Source organism: Hippocampus guttulatus, chromosome 5, assembly GCF_054856545.1.
Source record: "Hippocampus guttulatus isolate MCC_2025c chromosome 5, RoL_Hgut_1.0, whole genome shotgun sequence".
NCBI lineage: Eukaryota > Metazoa > Chordata > Actinopteri > Syngnathiformes > Syngnathidae > Hippocampus > Hippocampus guttulatus.
In genome coordinates, this window is record NC_141265.1 from 22364440 (window position 1) to 22383101 (window position 18662).

The 18662-nt window shown below is 39.1% G+C and overlaps 1 protein-coding gene across 1 annotated transcript in view; it reads right to left on the reverse strand.

The window, feature by feature from the left end:
* The window catches only part of fkbp15b (FKBP prolyl isomerase family member 15b), a 29386-nt gene continuing 10724 nt past the window's right edge, over positions 1-18662 (reverse strand). Inside the window, exons 18-27 of the mRNA XM_086111457.1 lie at positions 17454-17548; positions 17269-17371; positions 12687-12858; positions 11796-11932; positions 10324-10473; positions 9943-10044; positions 6303-6410; positions 4164-4723; positions 2391-2484; positions 1-2162 (exon numbers count right to left, since the gene is read on the reverse strand). Of these exons, the coding sequence (XP_085967583.1) occupies positions 2076-2162; positions 2391-2484; positions 4164-4723; positions 6303-6410; positions 9943-10044; positions 10324-10473; positions 11796-11932; positions 12687-12858; positions 17269-17371; positions 17454-17548 (1608 nt within the window). The 3' untranslated portion in view covers positions 1-2075. The remainder of the gene's footprint in view (positions 2163-2390; positions 2485-4163; positions 4724-6302; positions 6411-9942; positions 10045-10323; positions 10474-11795; positions 11933-12686; positions 12859-17268; positions 17372-17453; positions 17549-18662) is intronic.

The window sequence follows — 18662 nt, forward strand, 5'->3', positions numbered from 1 at the left end:
TCACAGAAATTTGTTGAATTTGACAAAAGTAACAATAATAACCAAGGACAATCAAACATTCAGCAGAATTATTTAAAAAAAAACTCATAACAGACAAAAAACACTAATTGGAGCAGGAAATGAGTGAAAATAATTTGATCATAAGGGACATGTTCAATCAAGGCCTGTCCTCTAATTTACACTACAGGTGTTTGCAAACTTGTAATCAATCAATCAATCAATCAGTATACCTACTTAAAGGGAGGCAAGTCGATACTATGTAGCTTGGTGACATGATGTTTGTGGCTGGATTGCATATCGCTCTATCTTCAGTATTTTAAGATCCACATGACTAGCCAACTTCCCAGGATGTGGGTGCAGGAGGAAAATTAATGACAAACATGCCTCAACAAAGTATTTACACGTGAATGCTTAGTTTTTCATTTTGAATACATTTGCACAAAAAAAAATTTTTTTTCATGTTGTCATTATTAAGTGTGTGTAGAATTTTGAGGACACCCCTTTCCATTTTGGAAAAAAAGCTGTAGAATGAACAAAAGTGGAAATATTTTCGAGATGCACTCTACATTAAAATGATGAAGTGAAATATTTGGGGCTGTGAGTGACATTTCTTCTGTTAAAGCAAGGTCTCCGAAATCTTGTGTCCATGTGATGATTCCATTTTTCTTTTTGAATCATCTTGCTAAAATTAATAAAATGTTTTATTTGACATTGACAAACTGAGTTGACATGTTTAAAGACTATTCAATGCTTGTTAAAAATACCACCAAATAAACAATACACATCATTAAATAATACAGCTAAGAAGAAAAACTCAAAGATAGGTTTACAAAACAAGCAACCCGTGTAAACCATGTGTAAATTTATCAAACATTTAAAACTGAACAAACATTTGAGATCTTTATTTAGTAGGTTGAATTCATCCATCCATGTTAGCAAAATTGTGTAAAAGTATACTCTTAACATTTTCTCATGGTAAATGTTAAAAATGACCAATGCTATTTTTTTTAAATGTAAGACAACAGGAAAACTACCGACTCCAAAACCTATTGTGCTGTAGTAAAAGTAGATATAAACAGTCTACATCCAACTGTTCAAATGCCAGGTTTTTGTGCTTTAAAAAAGGAGATTTAGATGCATCCTTTCAAAACCTCTTCCACCATTAAAGGTAAGCTATAGCCGATACAACTCAACATTTTTTTTTTTCATGACTGCATACTGAACCTTTCAGATGGGAAGTGAAAATAAATGTGATTGAACAATTGTGCACACCCTCTTGGGATGTGGCAGTGTTCAGAATTAACCATTCACAATCAAACCCACGTTAATTGGGAAGTAGCAGACGCCTGCTCCCATTGAGAGTGCCTCTGATTCACTGCAAATAAATTTGACTGTCCAAGGCCCTGCTGCCACCACCATGCCTCACTGCAGATATGGCGTTCTCTTGGTGATGCGCAGAGTTGTTGGTGCCACCAAACACACCGTTTGGAATTATGGCTACAATGTTCAACATTGGTGTCAATAGCCGTAACAATTCTCCCAAACACGTGGGGGAAAATGTGTCATGTTCAATGAAACCAAGGTTCAGATCTTTGGCCATTATTCCAAAAGCTTTTGCCGCAAACATAACTCCGATCGTTACCAAGAAAAAAAAACATTGCAGGATTTGCACGCTTGTGCAACCGGATTATTTGTTCTTTTTTTTTTCTCACCCTCTTTGAGAGGTACACGTTATGTCACATGAATGGGGGAATCATTTTTGAAAATTTCTCAGTTTCTCTTTTTTTTTGGGATCACAAAAACATTTGAACAGCTTTTGAACTGGGATGTGTATGCACTTTGTATTTCCACAGTATCTTAAACAGATTCCACAAAAATAAATCAAGTTGTTCAGAATCTTATGTTTTTTGTTTGTTTGTTTGTTTGTTTTATAAGCAAAAAGCAGATCTTAATATTTTGGTCAACCTTTCAGTGTGCTGGGTCTGCCACAGTCAATATTATTATAAATCAGATTAACATCATTAGCAGAGTCAGGCAGGGTCTCTGATCTGCTTAATTTTAGTTTTTACTGCATTTTAACTCAGCCAGTCAGCATCATTATCATCATCATCATCATTGTTATCACCTAACAGTGGAGCTGGTGGCGGATGTCCCTTCAAGCTCTGAAAAACAAAACAATTACAATCATTAAGCAACCAAAAATGCAAAAACAACCACTATTAAAATCAATATAGAGTGCAAAACAGTTTCACACTTAGGTCAATCTATGTTGGATTCAGCTTGACATCTGTCATTCATGATAACAAAATATAGTTACGGTACAACTGCATCATAGAAGAATTAGAAGAAAACCCCTAAATTAATCAGTGAATTCTGTAGCTCATGCTCACCACTTCATCCTCCTCTTCTTCCAAAGTGGATTGCTGACTGGCTCTGCTCTTGAAAATCGTCTTTCCATTTTCCATCGGTGATTCCCCAGTCAGACTGAGACAACAGAAACATGGAGCCAGAATAACATAATCACAATCATAAATAACTTTACACAGTAGCTTTAAAAACGTGTTTCCAAAATGCTTTCACAGAACCAGAAAGCATATATTAAACAAAATAATCACAAGGAGAGAGAAAGAGAGAGAGAGAGAGAGAGAGAGAGAGCACATCCCAATCACATTCCATGAAGTGAGTTTTAAGAAGTGATTTTCAAAGCTGTGGCTGATTTGGAACACTATATCTTAACTCCTCGAGCAGGTCGTTCAAAAGTTGAGTTGCCCTGATGGAGAATGCAGTATCGCCTGTAGCCTTAAACCACAACTTTGGAACAACCAGAAGCCTGCACCCGAGGATCTAAAGCTGCAAAGCTGGCTCTTAAATTGTTCATAGTTCATTGACTTTGGCCAAGAGCCAGAATAATATATGCTTTAAAAGTTTGCAGTGAAATCTTAAAATCAATTCTAAAACCAACTGAAGGCCAAAGCAATGATTAAAATTAAGGTGATGCGAGGCTGTCTCTTTGACTCAGAGAGAAGTATATTACAGTCATGTAGCCTGCGGAGAATATTGATGAATTTTTCAAGGATTGGATTAGAAATTTCTGATATGATTTGTGCCAGGGTGCGAATGTGGATTGCACATGATTGGACAATACTGTATTGTTGATGTGAGTTGTTACGGTGAAATTCAAAGCACGTTTTGGGCTGTGTGAGATATGTAAAAGTACGATGGCAAGAATTCTATGTTATGAGAGAAATTTGGCATGCTGAAGAGAATGATTTCAGATTTGGAGTTATTGGCCCAATCTCAATTTCAACACTTCCACCCTCGTGTCCTGAATTGCGCATTCCCGTAGAGGCTATGAGTGTTTAGGGTGTCCCAATTCTCCAAAATGCTTTGTTACCCCGATCCCTTTTGCGCCTTTGTTGCACACTTGAGCCGAGTCTGCATCTATGGTCCCTCAGCCGATGCATATTACATACAATTCATTGCGGATTTGACCATAATAGCCATAAACTGGTGACGTTCGGTGTAATACCTGTGCCTGAGCCGAAAATGTCATTTCAAGTGTTTGAAATGTGTATATGTGTCATTTCGATCATTATTTTAAGGTCACCTACAGTACGTATTTTGTCCTAGTGCAGTTGTTGTACTTAAGTGACCTTGTGCGCATGAGACTTCTGCGCAAATAGTGGAGGCTCAGCTGTCATCGACCAGAAACCTGGGCCCGTTTGAATATTTTAAGCATCAAAACTGCCAAAACAACAACCGGTGCCGCCATGTTTGATGACTCCAATCCAACACAGTGTCGCAAGTGACAGAGTATTGGAATTGGGCCAATGAGTTGCAGAATGATTTGTTACATCTCACAGCTGATGTCAGAAGGGCAATCTTAAAAAGCAGCCAGGTGTCTTGGGTCTTCTGATCTCAGTGGAAGGTTTCTGTGTTTTGTCTGCATAGCATTGAAAGGAGACTTTGTGGAATATTATTTGGCCAATTGCAGCACGTTCAGGTAAAGGGAGGTGCTCTACATGCGGAGTTTATTCAAGATGCTCCCTGGCTCATAAATGGTTATTTACAACTCAAAAATTAAAGATCCATATCAAGAAATGCAAGCAAGACTACAACATCCATCGACAAGGTCAAAGAGAAACTTGGAAGCGAGCACCCACCTTTTATCTTTAACACCACTGAGCTGAACTTCATCTGGTGGTGGAGGCGGCTTGGCTGGGGGTCCAAAAGATTTCTGGGAGTCGGGATCCACTTCTCCTGATTTTTTTGTATTCTCCATTCTCACCTTTGACACATCACTCAAGTCAGCATTCTGCTCCCGTTCGACCTCAGTTAGGACACTTTCATGAGGTCCGGCGTCTGGATTTGCAGCCTCACTAATGTCATCTCGTGCCTGCCCTTGCTTCGTTGGAGATCCTGATGTCGTTTCTAATGCTTCAGTGTGGCGCTGTTCTTTTAAAATAGATGAAGGCTCCTGTGCTTCAGCTCCATCCGACATCTGGTCCTCACGACTGTGGTAATGGTCATTCTTTGTCTCACAAACAGCCTCCTTTATTGGTTTGCTGATTGCACTCTCTTGATTCACAAGGAATGTGTTACATATTTTCTTCTCTGCTTGTTTGGAATCACCTCGGTCTGTTTCCACTTCTTGATCTGCCAACTCTTCCTTTTTAATTGTTTTCTGGGAGTCTTTGTCATTGAGGAGATGTAAAGTTACATTCTGGAAATACATGAATGAGCCATAAAAATTCACAGAAACAAATCAAACAGTGCAAACTAAGATTTACAGCTGCAAATGGCTAAAGGTTCCCACTCTTTCCTTGAAATTATTTTCCAGGTCTTCCTGGGACTTTTTCATCTGCTCCAGAACAAGCCTGGAATAAATTCCACCCCATAGCTTTGGAGAAGTCTTAATATTTTGCAGCTGAACTGTATATTTGGTTACATTTAACTAGATAGCTTTAATGTAACCAAATACCATGGCAAATTGGCAAAAATAAATAAATAAATACGAAAAAAAGAGCAGCTCTCTCAAAGCTGCGAATTGATTACCACGATTCACCCAAAAGAACGACTCATTCGCGAACGTACCAGCATGAATTGCTCTCTCTTGGATAAGATAACCTTTATTTGTCCCACACTGGGGATATTGACATCGAAAATACTTTGATTGACTAATGAGCTGCTGATGGGCAGGCGAGAGGACAAACCCCATGCTAGCACCCATGGCACCTTGATGGCCAGGTTGACAAGGCCAGGGGCATGACACAAGCTAAAAATTGTGTGAAAAGTCAGGGCTCTGCTCTCCGTGTACATACACCGCATTTTAATAGAGCTTAATTCCTAAAGTTTTTCTCATTCACATATTTTTGGTTTCTACCGCCGGACAGTTGAACAAGTATGAAACACTGGTTGAAAAGTGCCATTGTACGGCCACCTGTTACCCGTGGCTATCGGGAAGCCGTACATTAACGTCGTCATGGTCGTTCTGGCTCTACGAAAACCAGAGATGTATTTCAGATTAAAGTGCACAGCCAAATGCGACGGCACGCCCACTACAGCCCTCTGTCACTCAACAAAGGGGACAGACTGAGGAAGAAAAACCTCAAACTCAATATACAGCGTTAAAACAACACTGTGTAGCTGAAAGTCGCTCATTTTGACACTTCTTTTACTTGGGTCTGAAAAGTTAGTAAAGTGTAATAAAAATAAATAAATACATAAATAACATTTGCGTCTGTGTAGTGGTGTTGTGGCATGTGATTTTCAGTTAAATTTCATTGTATTTTGACCACAGGTTGTGACCCGGGGCTGCATTGTGCTCTCAATGATTCCTTCCTCCATCCTATTTATTTAAGCCACGTTATTTTATCAAAAGGACAAATGATACTTTGAAGAGAATTGGGGGACAGAGAAGTTACATACAGGATATAAATCAAGACCCAACATTCAAGACCTTTTCAGGTGTTATTTCTGATTTCTTAAATTCCATGATTTTAAGACTTTTTAAGACCCTGCCGGAACCCTGTTTTACACATTGAATTACACAACCAGTACATGATAAAAGTTCCATGTCGCTATGACTAATTTGACTTTTTTTTTGTGTGTGCAGATTAGTTAACATGCGTTTGAAAGTCATCTGTAAATCTGGAAGATAGCGACCTCACACATTTGCACACCGTACGTTTTACATCATCCTGCAGCTCTCCTTAAAAAAATAAAATAAAAAAGTTTGTCTTTCGATGAAACGGCATTTGTTTATTTCAAGTAAACGTACAAAATATTTGCGTTCCACTTACCTTAATGGTATTTACAAGCACACCAAGCACAGTCTGGCCACTGTAAGATTCATTGAGGTCAAACTCCCCTCGTAGAGAACGAAACACACCATTCATCACACGCTTCACCTAAAGGTTGACAAGAGGTCTTGCATTTTCAGTCAGATAATGTCAAAAGTAAACAAGGCCGTTAACTATGAACAAAGACAAAAAAAAAGAAAAAGTCGACCCTTGAAGAATGAATGAAATGCAACACACTAGTTCGTAAATAAATAAAATTAATCTTGCTTCGGCAATAGATAAATTAAAATAAACTTAAATATGAAGCAACTTATGTATGGATGTATTTTTCTTTCTCATGACAATAACATACCTGTCAACCTTTCGGAGCGCCAACCTGTATAAACTACCAAAAAAATCCGTATAAAGAGCAAAAAATCCTTATAACATACCAAAGCATTTTCGGAAATTTTCAGAATCCGTATGATTTGTGCGATACGGCCATATACGTAAAATTCACCACAAAATCCGTATGAACTATGGCTAAACCGTATGAGTTGACAGGTATGCAATAAACAAACAGTCTTCTATCCAAGATGCTTTGACATCTGGGGACTAAAGGTTATCTGCTCTCTCCCAGCTGAACTTCTAATCAGTAATTGTTTTATAGGAACATCACAGTTCAATATTTAAGATGGATTGTATGGAAAAAAAAAAGGAGGAAAAAAATATGTTGAAAAGCAAAACAAAGTGTTCTTAAAGTCAATGCGCTCTTCTATTTTTACTAATAAACATGTTTCAATATAGAATGAAACATGTTTGTTAATAAGATTATAAATCCAAAGTAACAATCTGGGCATTCTGTATCAGTGCAGTTGAACCTCTAAGGTTGAACACAATCAGTTCTTATGTCAAATTCTTTTGAATTTTTTTTTTCTCAGTGGTAAATAATGGACATAGAAATAATTTAACGGTTAAAAAAAATCACCATAAAAAATTCGATACTGAACAGACAAATAAACAAGAAACCACACTACACGTGGCGATTAATCAATGTAATAGGATGGTTAAAAACAAACAAAGAAACAAAAAAAAGATGTGCCAGGGCACTAAATCTGTACAGGTTGTGAAATCAATCAATACCATTGTACCTCGAGTGAGTTATTAATGCAAGTGGCACCCAGAGTCATGCATATCACAAATAACCAGAATTGTGCAAATATAATTCCTCAAGTCAAAGCCCAAGTCTAAACTCGGGTACATTCAAACATGGGTAACATTATTGGTACCCTGTTGTTACGGAAAAACCCACAATGGTTACTGGAATATCACGAAACTAGCAAGAAAATGTATTGGAAATTAACTAGTGATTCCCGGCAGGTGGCTGACAACCAGGGTGTACCCTGATTGCTGCCCGATGACAGCTGGGGTAGGCTCCAGCACGCCCCTGTGATCCTTTTGAGGAGAAGTCTAGTCTGTATTTTTCAGCTACTTCCACAGATGTTCAATGGGATTTAGATCAGGGTTAATAGAAGGCCAGTGTTTTTAACTGTTTTAGGTAAATTCCTGTTTGGAAGTGTAGTTGATGTGTGCCTTGATAGTCTTGAAATTAATTATACCCTGCACAGACTCAAGACAACCCGTACTGCAGGGGTGTCAAAGTCAAATGGACGGAGGGCCAGATAAAAAATTTTGCTCTAAGCCGAGGGCCGGACTGATCGAATGTTCATTGAAAAATTGAAAAATGACCACATATAGTTTATTGAACCAAAGTTAATTGACTGAAAACCTAACAAGTACATTCCAATATGATCAGATAAATAAAGCAACATTTTCTTATGGCTCTGTCAGTAAACTTTAATTTTCAACAGGTACAAAAAACAAATTTCCTTTGTATAAAAATACCCATAACATGAATGAAAGAAGCCGGTATTATTCAAGGCACCATCAATAGCCCATATTTTCTCTTTTAGCAAAAGTAGGCTAAATTTACTTACCAGAAAAACAAATAATAGCAATTTTCGATCATTTACTCGAATAAAATATTTTTAAAACATAATTGGATTTAAATACAATAAAATAAAGTGCAAAAATTTATGAAGCAAAAACAATACTTCAAGGAGAAGTGAAAGCCAATATTATACTTTGATTTATAAACTTGAAGTGAGTAAAAACTCTTAATACTGTATGTGATTGCACAGTAATATTCACTTCTTTGAGGCTGAGGCCGATACTCGGTGGTGTCTTATCTTTTCTACAAGGTCATCAATATTTGGGGTCAGGCTCTGAGCTGAGCAAATCCTCAAAATTGAGTGAAGGTGTTCAGCAGTAAGTCGACTTCTGTGTGATGTTTTGTTCAGCTTCATCAAAGAAAGTAGTTGTTCACACAGGTATGTGCTGCCAAACCTTCGACAACGTTTGATCAGCCTGGATGTGCAGCGGGGCCACTGTGTTGGGGAGGAAACGGGCAAACTGCGCAGCACCCACTGCCGTATCTTTTTCATGCATAGGATGTATTTAGAAAAGCCAAAAACTCCTGTCACGCTTAGGCTGGAGTCCACTACGCGGATGAAAATTGACAACTGGGCAACATCAGAAACTTCAGCGTTCTCATCCACAGCCAAGGAATATGCGATGACATCTTTTCCATTTTTCACAAGCTGCTCTTTTAGATATATGGACAACTGCTCTACTCGCTCGGCAATTGCGTTTCTGCTCATGCTCACGTTTAAAAAGACTTCGTCACATACTTTAAGGATACAGTTTTTAATGAAATCCCCCTTCCCCCTCCATGTCCATATTCTTGTTTTTGTTCGCGTGTTTCGTTTCATGATGTCGTCTCAGATTACACTCTTTCAATACCGCCACACTTTCTCCGCACAGAAGACACACAGGTTTTCCAGCTAAGTCCATGAACATGTACTCCGACTCCCGCCTTGTTTGAAACCCCCGGTTCTCAGTGTCCACCTTCCGTTTTGCCGTTTCTGAAAGCTAACGTCACTGCTATGCGAACGACTGCTGCACTAATAAATATTGAAATAAAGCAGCCGACTGCTTGACGCGTCGCCGTTGCATTGTGGGAAATGTAGTATTGGTGCGTGTAAAAGACCTGCGGGCTCCTGGCTTGCTGCGGTCCGCGGGCCGGTTCTAATAATAAATGAAGATTATCCCAGGGGCCACTGAAAACATTCTGGCGGGCCTGATCTGGCCCGCGGGCCGGCACTTTGACATAGGTGCAGTACTGGATGCAGCAAAGCAGAGAAAGCCTAACTGAGGGGCCACGGAATTTCACAGTAGATATATACAGTGTTCTTTATGCATAATTTTTGCATCTGCAAAGAGAGCTGATGCGACTTGCCAAAGAGCGCCGGTTACCTCTCCACAATCGAAAGGGCTTTCTCCCAGCTTTTTCGCTTGACAATAAAAATTTAAGCACGGGGCTTTTTTGTCAAATCTAGCACAGTGTGTCTTGAACCTGTCCTGGGTGTTAAGAAATCTCAAGACCATCACGGCAAAATGTGCTGCTTAGTGTCACAAAGATTAATTTCAGCTGCTGGTTCAAATTCCAATTTACAAAGTACAACCTCAAGGGCATTCAATTTTTGAGGTTCCACCGCATGCCACGGTGTGCGTATAGTTTAAAAAATGAAAGACTATTTACCTCTGCTGCTGTATCTGCTGAATTTTCTTGTTCGGTCAGTTTCATCTCAAGTTCAGCCACTCTTCTCTCTAGCAACTCCTTAACAGTGGCACTGTGTGACCCCTAGTATTTGTAGTTAATATAGAAAAACAAAATGCACGAGTAAAGGACTGAAAGGAAGAGGGAGTTAAATTAAATTTCAAGTGATTCTGGCGCCAGAATTTACAAAGAAAAAAATGACCCGAGGCTCTTACTCTTCAGTTATGGGCATGCTTTGTTGATATTTCAAAAATACTACTTCGACTAACTATGAATAGAATAGAAATACGGCATGTTGCTCTTTGAACAAAAGAATAACTGTGAAAATGAGAAAATGCAGGCCTGAAGTTGCACTCAACTTGCCTGTTCCTGTTGCACTTTCAACTCCAGCAGATAATCTCTCTCCTCTTTAAGATCGGTCATCTCTTTGGCATATTTTTCTTTAGCTGAGGCTAAATCCTGCTCGTACTTCATCTTCCACCTTTCGTCGAGCTCTGCTTTCAGCTCAGATGCCTGAAAATCAAAATTAAATTCAATCAAACCTAAAAGTTAAACTAGAGTTTAAAGTGACTTAAAATAAGCATTCAGGATTAGAATAAAATGTGTTTTAATATTGTTTGCTTTTTGTCTCAACATGCATCTTTTGATGACATATCGGTCCAGTAGTATTTGAACAAGAGCTTTGATAAAACAACAAAACAAAAACAACAAGATGACTTTCAGAATTAATTGAAGAACATTTTTAGGATTAACAGGTAATATCGCGTGCTGAGGCTGTCAGAAAAATGACAACTGTCTCAAACAGGCTCTGCCACCATGTTAGCTGTGTCACACAAATCTTGTCAAAAGCGGTGTAATGAAAATGGATTTGAATTGGAAAATTATTTTTGCTCTTGAAGATGTGAGCCCATCGGTCACAATGTAGCTTGAACGGGCAATGGCCCCATCAAAATGTTGAAAAAAAAATCATTTTGATAAGGCGGATGATTTTTTGTTTCTTTCGAATTAAATTAACTTAACTAGTTTGTTCTTTGGAGCACTAAAGAAAATTACAGTTCTGACAATTCAGATTGGAGAAAAAAAAAAGGCTACTTTCAACAAGAAACTCACTGCATCATACCTTCTCAAACTGAGCTTTTATCCTTCTCAGGAAATAAATCACTCTCGTGCAGAATTCATACCACAACTTGAATCACAGTGATATGATAATGGTGTAACGCTCACTGGGTTTTTCCTTTAAAATATGTTTGACGGGGTTGAACCTACATTTCTTCTTCCGCTTGTTGATTGGATAATTAAGACCACAACTGAAGGCTCCAAGACTGAAATCTAATGGACCCTGTTCTTGCAACTCCATGTCTGGCAAAGCATCACTAAGAATGAAACTTAAAACCGATGTTCATTGGTTACACTCAAAATTACATGAGGAGTTGTCGAAAAGTAAAGATCCCAATCTAATCTACCTATAAAAGGCACTCTTTTTCTGAAATTCTCAGTTTGTACTTTGAAGGTTTATTTAAAAAATATGTTTTATTTAAGCCTATCCTCTTCTTGTCAATCCATTTTGAAAATGATGTCATTGTTGGATGACTGTCAGAGGCGGAAGCATTATCATTGTACTGTACATTTCATATATACATAACATTGTAAATTTCCCCAGTGTGGCACAAATAAAGGATATCTCATCATTGCTATTCGCAAAATATTGTGAAAATATTGTCGAACAAGTTACGCTATCATTCCCATCAGGTTTATATAAAGGCAATATCATCACCACCAACAGCACAGCACTGAACTGCTCAGCGACAAAAGACATCATTAGGATGGGCACTCACTTGTTTTTTACCATCTTGATTTGTCTTCAGGTCATTAAGTTCCTCCTCCATGTTTTTGAGCTTTAGCGCCATCTCCTTGCACCTTCCTATCTCTGTGCTGTACTGAGCCTGGGTTCTTTCTGATACTTGCTTCAACTCTGACACAAACACATACGGCAATATTCAGTGATTATGTCATTTATTCGTTACACTCTTTTACAATAGACCAGGGTTTCCCAACCTTTGTGAGCACAAATCTATCGGCACACCAATGAGCAAAATGATTCCCAAAAAAGGCTACAGTTTAATGATGTACCTTCTGCCGTCCAGTGGAAGAACATTTGATTGTTCTTCTTTTTACAATAGGTGGTTGGCATAGATAAATTAACAACAACAACAAAATTGTTAAATAAATAAATTGTCATCCAAATACCGGATAACTGATTTTGGATAATTTCCCACAGCACACCTGATATTCTCTCAAGGCACAATAATGTGCCACGGCACACTGGTTGAGAATCACTGCAATAGACCATTTTCCGTTCTACGACATCAAAAACTGCGCACACGTTATTGATTCAAAACAATGTGACACATCCCTGTATGGCTGCAAATATTTATTATTTTTATTATATATTTATTTATTTGTTTATTTTTAAGCATGGAGTTGGGATAGTTTTAGAATAGTTTCAAACAATCTCAACATGCCTAGCTGATATAGTTAACTCATTTTTCCACAGTACGGTTTAGACGTTTTAGGTTTTTATTTCCCACAGGCTGGTATATAATTGAGATGACAATTGCTGCATCAGCAATTAAAATAATGTCACATCCAAACAGTGAGATACAGTGTAATATTACCGCACTGTACAGAGAATATCCAAATTTAAGCAGCTTTTTATGAACACTAACCTTCCAGCTGTGATTCCAGATCACTGATGTGTTTAGTGTGGCTTTCACAGTCAAGCAGACTTGTGGTCAGCTTAGTCTGTAGCTCCGAAACCTTCTGCTGATGACTCAAAGCTTCAAGTTGCACTTGAGAAAGATGAGCTGCAGTTGATGCCAGTTCTTCCCTCAGCTGAATCTGGTGGGCAATCAGGTAGATACAGGGACAGTATGTGGGGTAGGCAGCTCTACGCAAAATGAAACTCCATGTCACAAGAACCAGAGTGAACCACTTGTAAAAGCACAAATGATGTGGGAATTAAAAACACAGGAAGGCAATGTTGGCAAACAGTTGATAGAACAACACATTGGAGGCAAGAGAGAAAAATTACCGTATTTTCCGCACTATGAGGCGTACCTAAAAGCATGACATTTTCTCAAAAGCTGACAGTGTGCCTGATAATCCAATGTGCCTTATATACGAATCCATATTCTGATTTGTTAGACGTAGGATTTTAAATGTTCTGTAAAGCACTTTGTTACAGTGCGGTTGTGAAAGCGCTATATAAATAAAGCTGTAATGTATTCCTTTAGCATACCTCCATCTCGTGGATGCATAACGCAACCTCAGCCACTATTGTAGCTTGTATTCTCACCTTATAACGCAGTGTGCCCTATATATAAAAACAGTTTTAAAATAGGCCATTCATAGAAGGTGCACCTTATACTCCGAAGCGCCTTATAGTGTGAAAAATACAGTAATTGGCAAAGGACAATTTATTCCCCAATCCCTAAAAACATGTTAAAAAAACATGGACACAGACTGAATTCTATATTTCAGATGTATTCTGAGTATTATTTTGCAAAGCAAAAAATATATTTTTAAAAACCTCTGCACCAGAGATTGACAATTTATTTTCCCAAGGGACCATGTGAGAAAAGGGAACAGCTGTCGACGGCCACGCCAAAATGCCAAATTCAAGTCAAAACCAAAATCAGGTATGGCTTGGCTTTTGTTAACATAACAATCCGAGGCAGCGGAAGTTTACTTTTATTGCATGATAATGTTTCAGACAGTGAAGTTCTGCCGTTTCTTGCGGGGGTGGAGGACTGACATTGAAGCTCAGGTTGGAGGCAGTTATGATCAAAATTAGTTGAATTGTCAGCACCTGGGACACCCGTCACACGTGTAAAAGTAGATGCAGTTTAAAAAGATGATTAATTACAAAGCAAGACTTGTTGAATGAAGACTGATTTCTTTCTTTTTACTATTTTATCTACCTTATTTTCTGTCAAATTATTACTGTATATGTTTTATGTTCAACAAACAACAACAACTTGTAAGACATGGCTGAGTGGCATGAAGCAAGTCACTGCATTAGATAAAGCAACTTAATTCATATTGAACACAAGTGAGGTTCACATTGTGTGCCCCTTAACAACTGTCCAGTTTCTCACACAGTCCCGAGTAAAATTAATTGCCCACCCCTGCTCTATGGTAAAATGCAGTCAAACGCTTTCAAGATTAAAAGCATCAGTAACTAAATAAAATTGCCTAAACGATGGACCGAGAGCAGAGATACAAGTCACAAGGTTAACAGGAACCAGACTAACCGTAAATACCGTACTTGAATAAATTTGCACTTTGAACATGTTTATTGCACCTTCAAAGACGAATTGAAATTAATTTATGTGGGGAACAGAATAAAACACCGGCTCAATCGACACTGACAAAGTTTTTACTATACTGTAAACATTATTGCAAAGTTTTACTATTCTATACACATTCTTGTGATGACGAAATTAATGACAGTTCCATAGTAGATGACCAAAATTTGTGTGAAACTACTTCAGGGTTGGTCCTGAATGATTGTATTCTTTGAAAGAGATAATTTCGAGAAGATCAGTTTATTGAATGATAGTACCCTTGAATGTGAGTGGTTGTTCAGAAGAAAAGTCTTTCGTTCCCTGAACATTGTCACAAAGGCATAAACACAGGAGCTGATTTTCAAGAGAAGAGGTAACTGTAGTGGCTCACCTCCACTAAGTTTATGTCCTCTGACTGGTCAGGCAAGAAGGAAGAGGAGAGCAAGTAATTTTATTAAGATTATGCCAAAGCAGACCATTTGGTTTAATTAATACTTGATTACCGGTAATTAATTCTGATCATTTATGCACTTGTTTTTGCAGAGTTTGAAGGGCAACACGTAAATTGTGCAACTTGCTTGGTTGCTATAAAGCTGCACGAACAAAGACGGTTTATGGTAAAGGAATTACAAATAACACTGGGAGCAGATGATTCATCATAATTATTCAGTACTTTAACTGTGAAATAAAAGGATGCTTGGCATCCCTAAATTTATGAAGGATGTAGTATATATTTTATTCCTATTTTATATTAAAAAAATTATACATGTATTCTTTGTAAAACAAGATAAAATTGGAACAGGCGTTACCACAAGAGAGGGACATTTGGAAATAACATATCTTGAAAGAAACTTGATTAATGGAAATTTCAAGTGTGTTTGGTAACACCGAGCTATGGGAGGATGAAAGAGAGCCGCCCCGACGCACAAACGTGTTCATACCTACACCCTTGTCCCAAACTCCAAACAAAACGGAGGAGCCATTGACGTCTAAATTTTTTTATGTATGTATTTATTTATTTTATTTTACATTACCGTAATTTCCGGACTACAAAACAGACCTGATTAAAAACCACAACAGCTAGATTTAGCCCAAAAACTAATTTCTACATTCAGCCACTTTGTCAAGGCGGCATGATTGAATGATTTGAAAATTACCCATATACCAGTTAGTTATTTCACCACTCAGTTACTCTGCATCCATTAACACCATGTTGTTAATTATTGAATTAATATACCGTAAATTCCGGGCTACAGACCGCACCTGATTAAGAGCCGCATGCTCAGATTTATGAAGAAAAATCAATTTTGTAATTATATGCGCCGCACCGTACTATAAACCGCTGGCCAATGAGTAGGCGGGGGTTCGCTTCTGCGTCCCTGCCGCCGTGGAGCGCCTCCGGGTGAGGCCGCTGACGCGGTCCCCCGCTGAACCCCCGCAGAAAAAAAACACTAAATTTCTTAAGGTTAAAATAATCTCCATATTTTTATGAGCATGATAAATGCATTTGCACAACAAAATTAGGCTGAAACACATAATCAGAGGCCAGACAAAGAGAGATCTTGATGTGCATTTGCGTAACTACGAGGAGAAATACTGCAGCCCACTAGGCTTTAAATAGAATAATGCAAATCATATAATGGGAAAAGATGTATGAAATTATTTCTATAGTCAGCCGCTTAAAAATGATCATCGTTGGCAGCTTTTGGCCCGATGCTGCGCGGCTCAAAACACAGGTAAAATGTGTTCTCTCGTGGCCGCTTGTTTTCAGTATGAGGGGGGAGTCACCTTTTTTATTTACAGTCCGAGTGAGAGGCAAATCAAATGTCAGAGGGTCTTCGTCCATATTTATTATTTCATCTGGGCTGATGGAATTCTCCGCTATCTTTGTTTGTGTGAATGTGCGGAACAAAGCAAGTTTGTCCTCGTAATTGGGAGGGAGCTGCTGACACAACGTCGTGCGTGCCCTAATAGACAGGCTTCCCTTTCATGAATCTATAACACCACGACGGCCCACCTTTAAAACCTTTAAAAGCTTTGGTTGTCTTTTTACACTGGCTCAGTTCTTCTTGCCGGAGCCTCCACCTTCGCACCATCGACTCGTCTTTGCCAAGATTACGGGCAGCAGCTCGATTTCCTTCTTTAACTGCCAGAGTGATCGCTTTTAGATTAAAAGCTGCATCATATGCTTTTCGTCTGGTATTCGCCATGTTGATCAGGGTTAGAAGAAAGACTGAAATAAGGAAGTTGTGATTACTGGTAATCATACAATTTCATTGGACCCCTGTGTACTACTTATTCATTTTATTGGTCGACTGTTGCCGGGTAACACATTTTTCCCCCACTACGGCAAAAAGAGCGGAAGTTGTGATTAGTCATACAATCTCGTTGGACCTCAGTGAAAGACTCATTCATTTTATTGGTCCATGTTTTTCCCGCGATGGAAAAAAAAAAAATTAAAAAGCCGCTTCACATTACACGCCGCAGTGTTGAAAGTGTGGAAAAAAAGTAGCGGCTTGTAATCCGGAATTTATTGTAGTCATGAATGGACTGTGTGTTTGGCCTGCAGTTTTTTAAACAATTGCATATTTTACCTACTATTGTCACGGAAAAGGAAATGTTTGTTTTAACATGAAAGACATTCTATTATTTTCCTTGTCCCCCAAAACGTACATGCTGACGCCAAATTTGACATTATTGCTACAACAGAAGCAAAGATAAGGGCCTCTCAAGCATGGTTGGGGGCCGTTTTTTTCCCAAAATGTGAGTAATTTAGGTATAAAATGTGATCTCACAAATTTATCTCAATAGCCGTTCGGTAATTCCATGCCAAATTGGACTTTTGCATCCTACCTTGAAGTCATAAGTTTAAAAAAAAATGGTGCGTGTCTAAGCTATAACTAATGTAAACAAAGCTATATTTTGGGTCCATTCCAATTTGGCAGTGATTAGCCACACTGACCTTGTCTTGTTCAGCCTGCAGTAGTTTTGCCTGACTCCGCTCACTTGAAGACTGGAGAGAGTCATTTCTTCTTTCCAAAAGTGTGTTATTCTGTTCCATATACCTACACAAGATATATAACGAAGCATGATATCTGGCCTATGGACAGGAATGGTTGAGTCAATTAAAAAAATATTCAGGCTCACCTTTGGCTTTGGTTGAATAGTTCACTTATCTTGTGGTTTTGCTCTTCAATACGAGAACCTTTCTCGAATATGTCCTTCTTTAAACATTCATTTTCCTACAAATAAGGAAAGGAGATTATGCAGTGGATGTAAAAAAGTTACAGACCACTGTTCAAATGCTATATAGATCCATCCATCCATCCATCCACTCTCTATTGCTGGGGGCAAGAGCTTAAGCAAGAAAGCCAAGACAACAAGGTGTTATGAGGCCAACCAAGAGACATGGTATCTCCAGCATGTCTGGGCCGTCCGTCCCTGTGGCCACCTGCCGGTGGGACATGCCCGTAACACCTCACCAGGGAGGCATCCAGGAGGCATCCTAACCAGATGCCCGAGCCACCATCTGGCTCCTCTTAACGTGGAGGAGAAGTGGCTTTATTCTGAGTCCCTCCCAGATGACTGAGCTTCTCACCTTATCTCTAAGGGAGAGTCTGGACACCCCGTGGAGGAAACTCATTTTGGCCGCTTGTATCCAGGATTTAGTTCTTTCGATAACGACCCACAGCTAGTGACCACAGGTGAGGTTAGGAACGTAGATCGACCGGTAACTCGAGAGCTTCTTTGTTTGGCTTAGCTCCTTCTTCACCACGATAGACCGATACAATGTCTGCATCACAGCAGATGCTGCACCGACCCACCTGTCAATCTCCTGCTCCATCCTGTCCTTCCTTGTAAACAAGACCCAAAGAAACTTAAACCCCTCTACTTGGGGGCAAGATCTCATCCCAAACCAGAGAGAGCACTCCACCCTTCTCCGACTGAGGACCATTGTTTCAGATTTGGAAGTGCTGATTTTCATCCAAACTGTCACGTTTGGCTGCGAATCACTCCAGTGAGAGTTGGTGATCCCAGCTTGAAGAAGCCATCAGCATCACATCATCTGCAAAAAGCAGAGATGCAATACTAAGGCCACCAATCCAGACCCCCTCAATGCCTCGCCTGCGCCTAGAAATTCTGTCCATTAAAGGTTATGAACAGAATCTGTGACAAAGGCAGAGGCCAATCCCCACTGGAAACGAATCCAACTTACTGCCTGTGATGCGAACCAAACTCTGACATCACTGATATAGGAGCCAGAATCTAACCCTGCACCTCTGCACTTTGAGGCCGGTGTGCTAACCAGTCGACCACCGTGCCGCCGGATTCCAAAATCCTTAAATTGAATGGCAA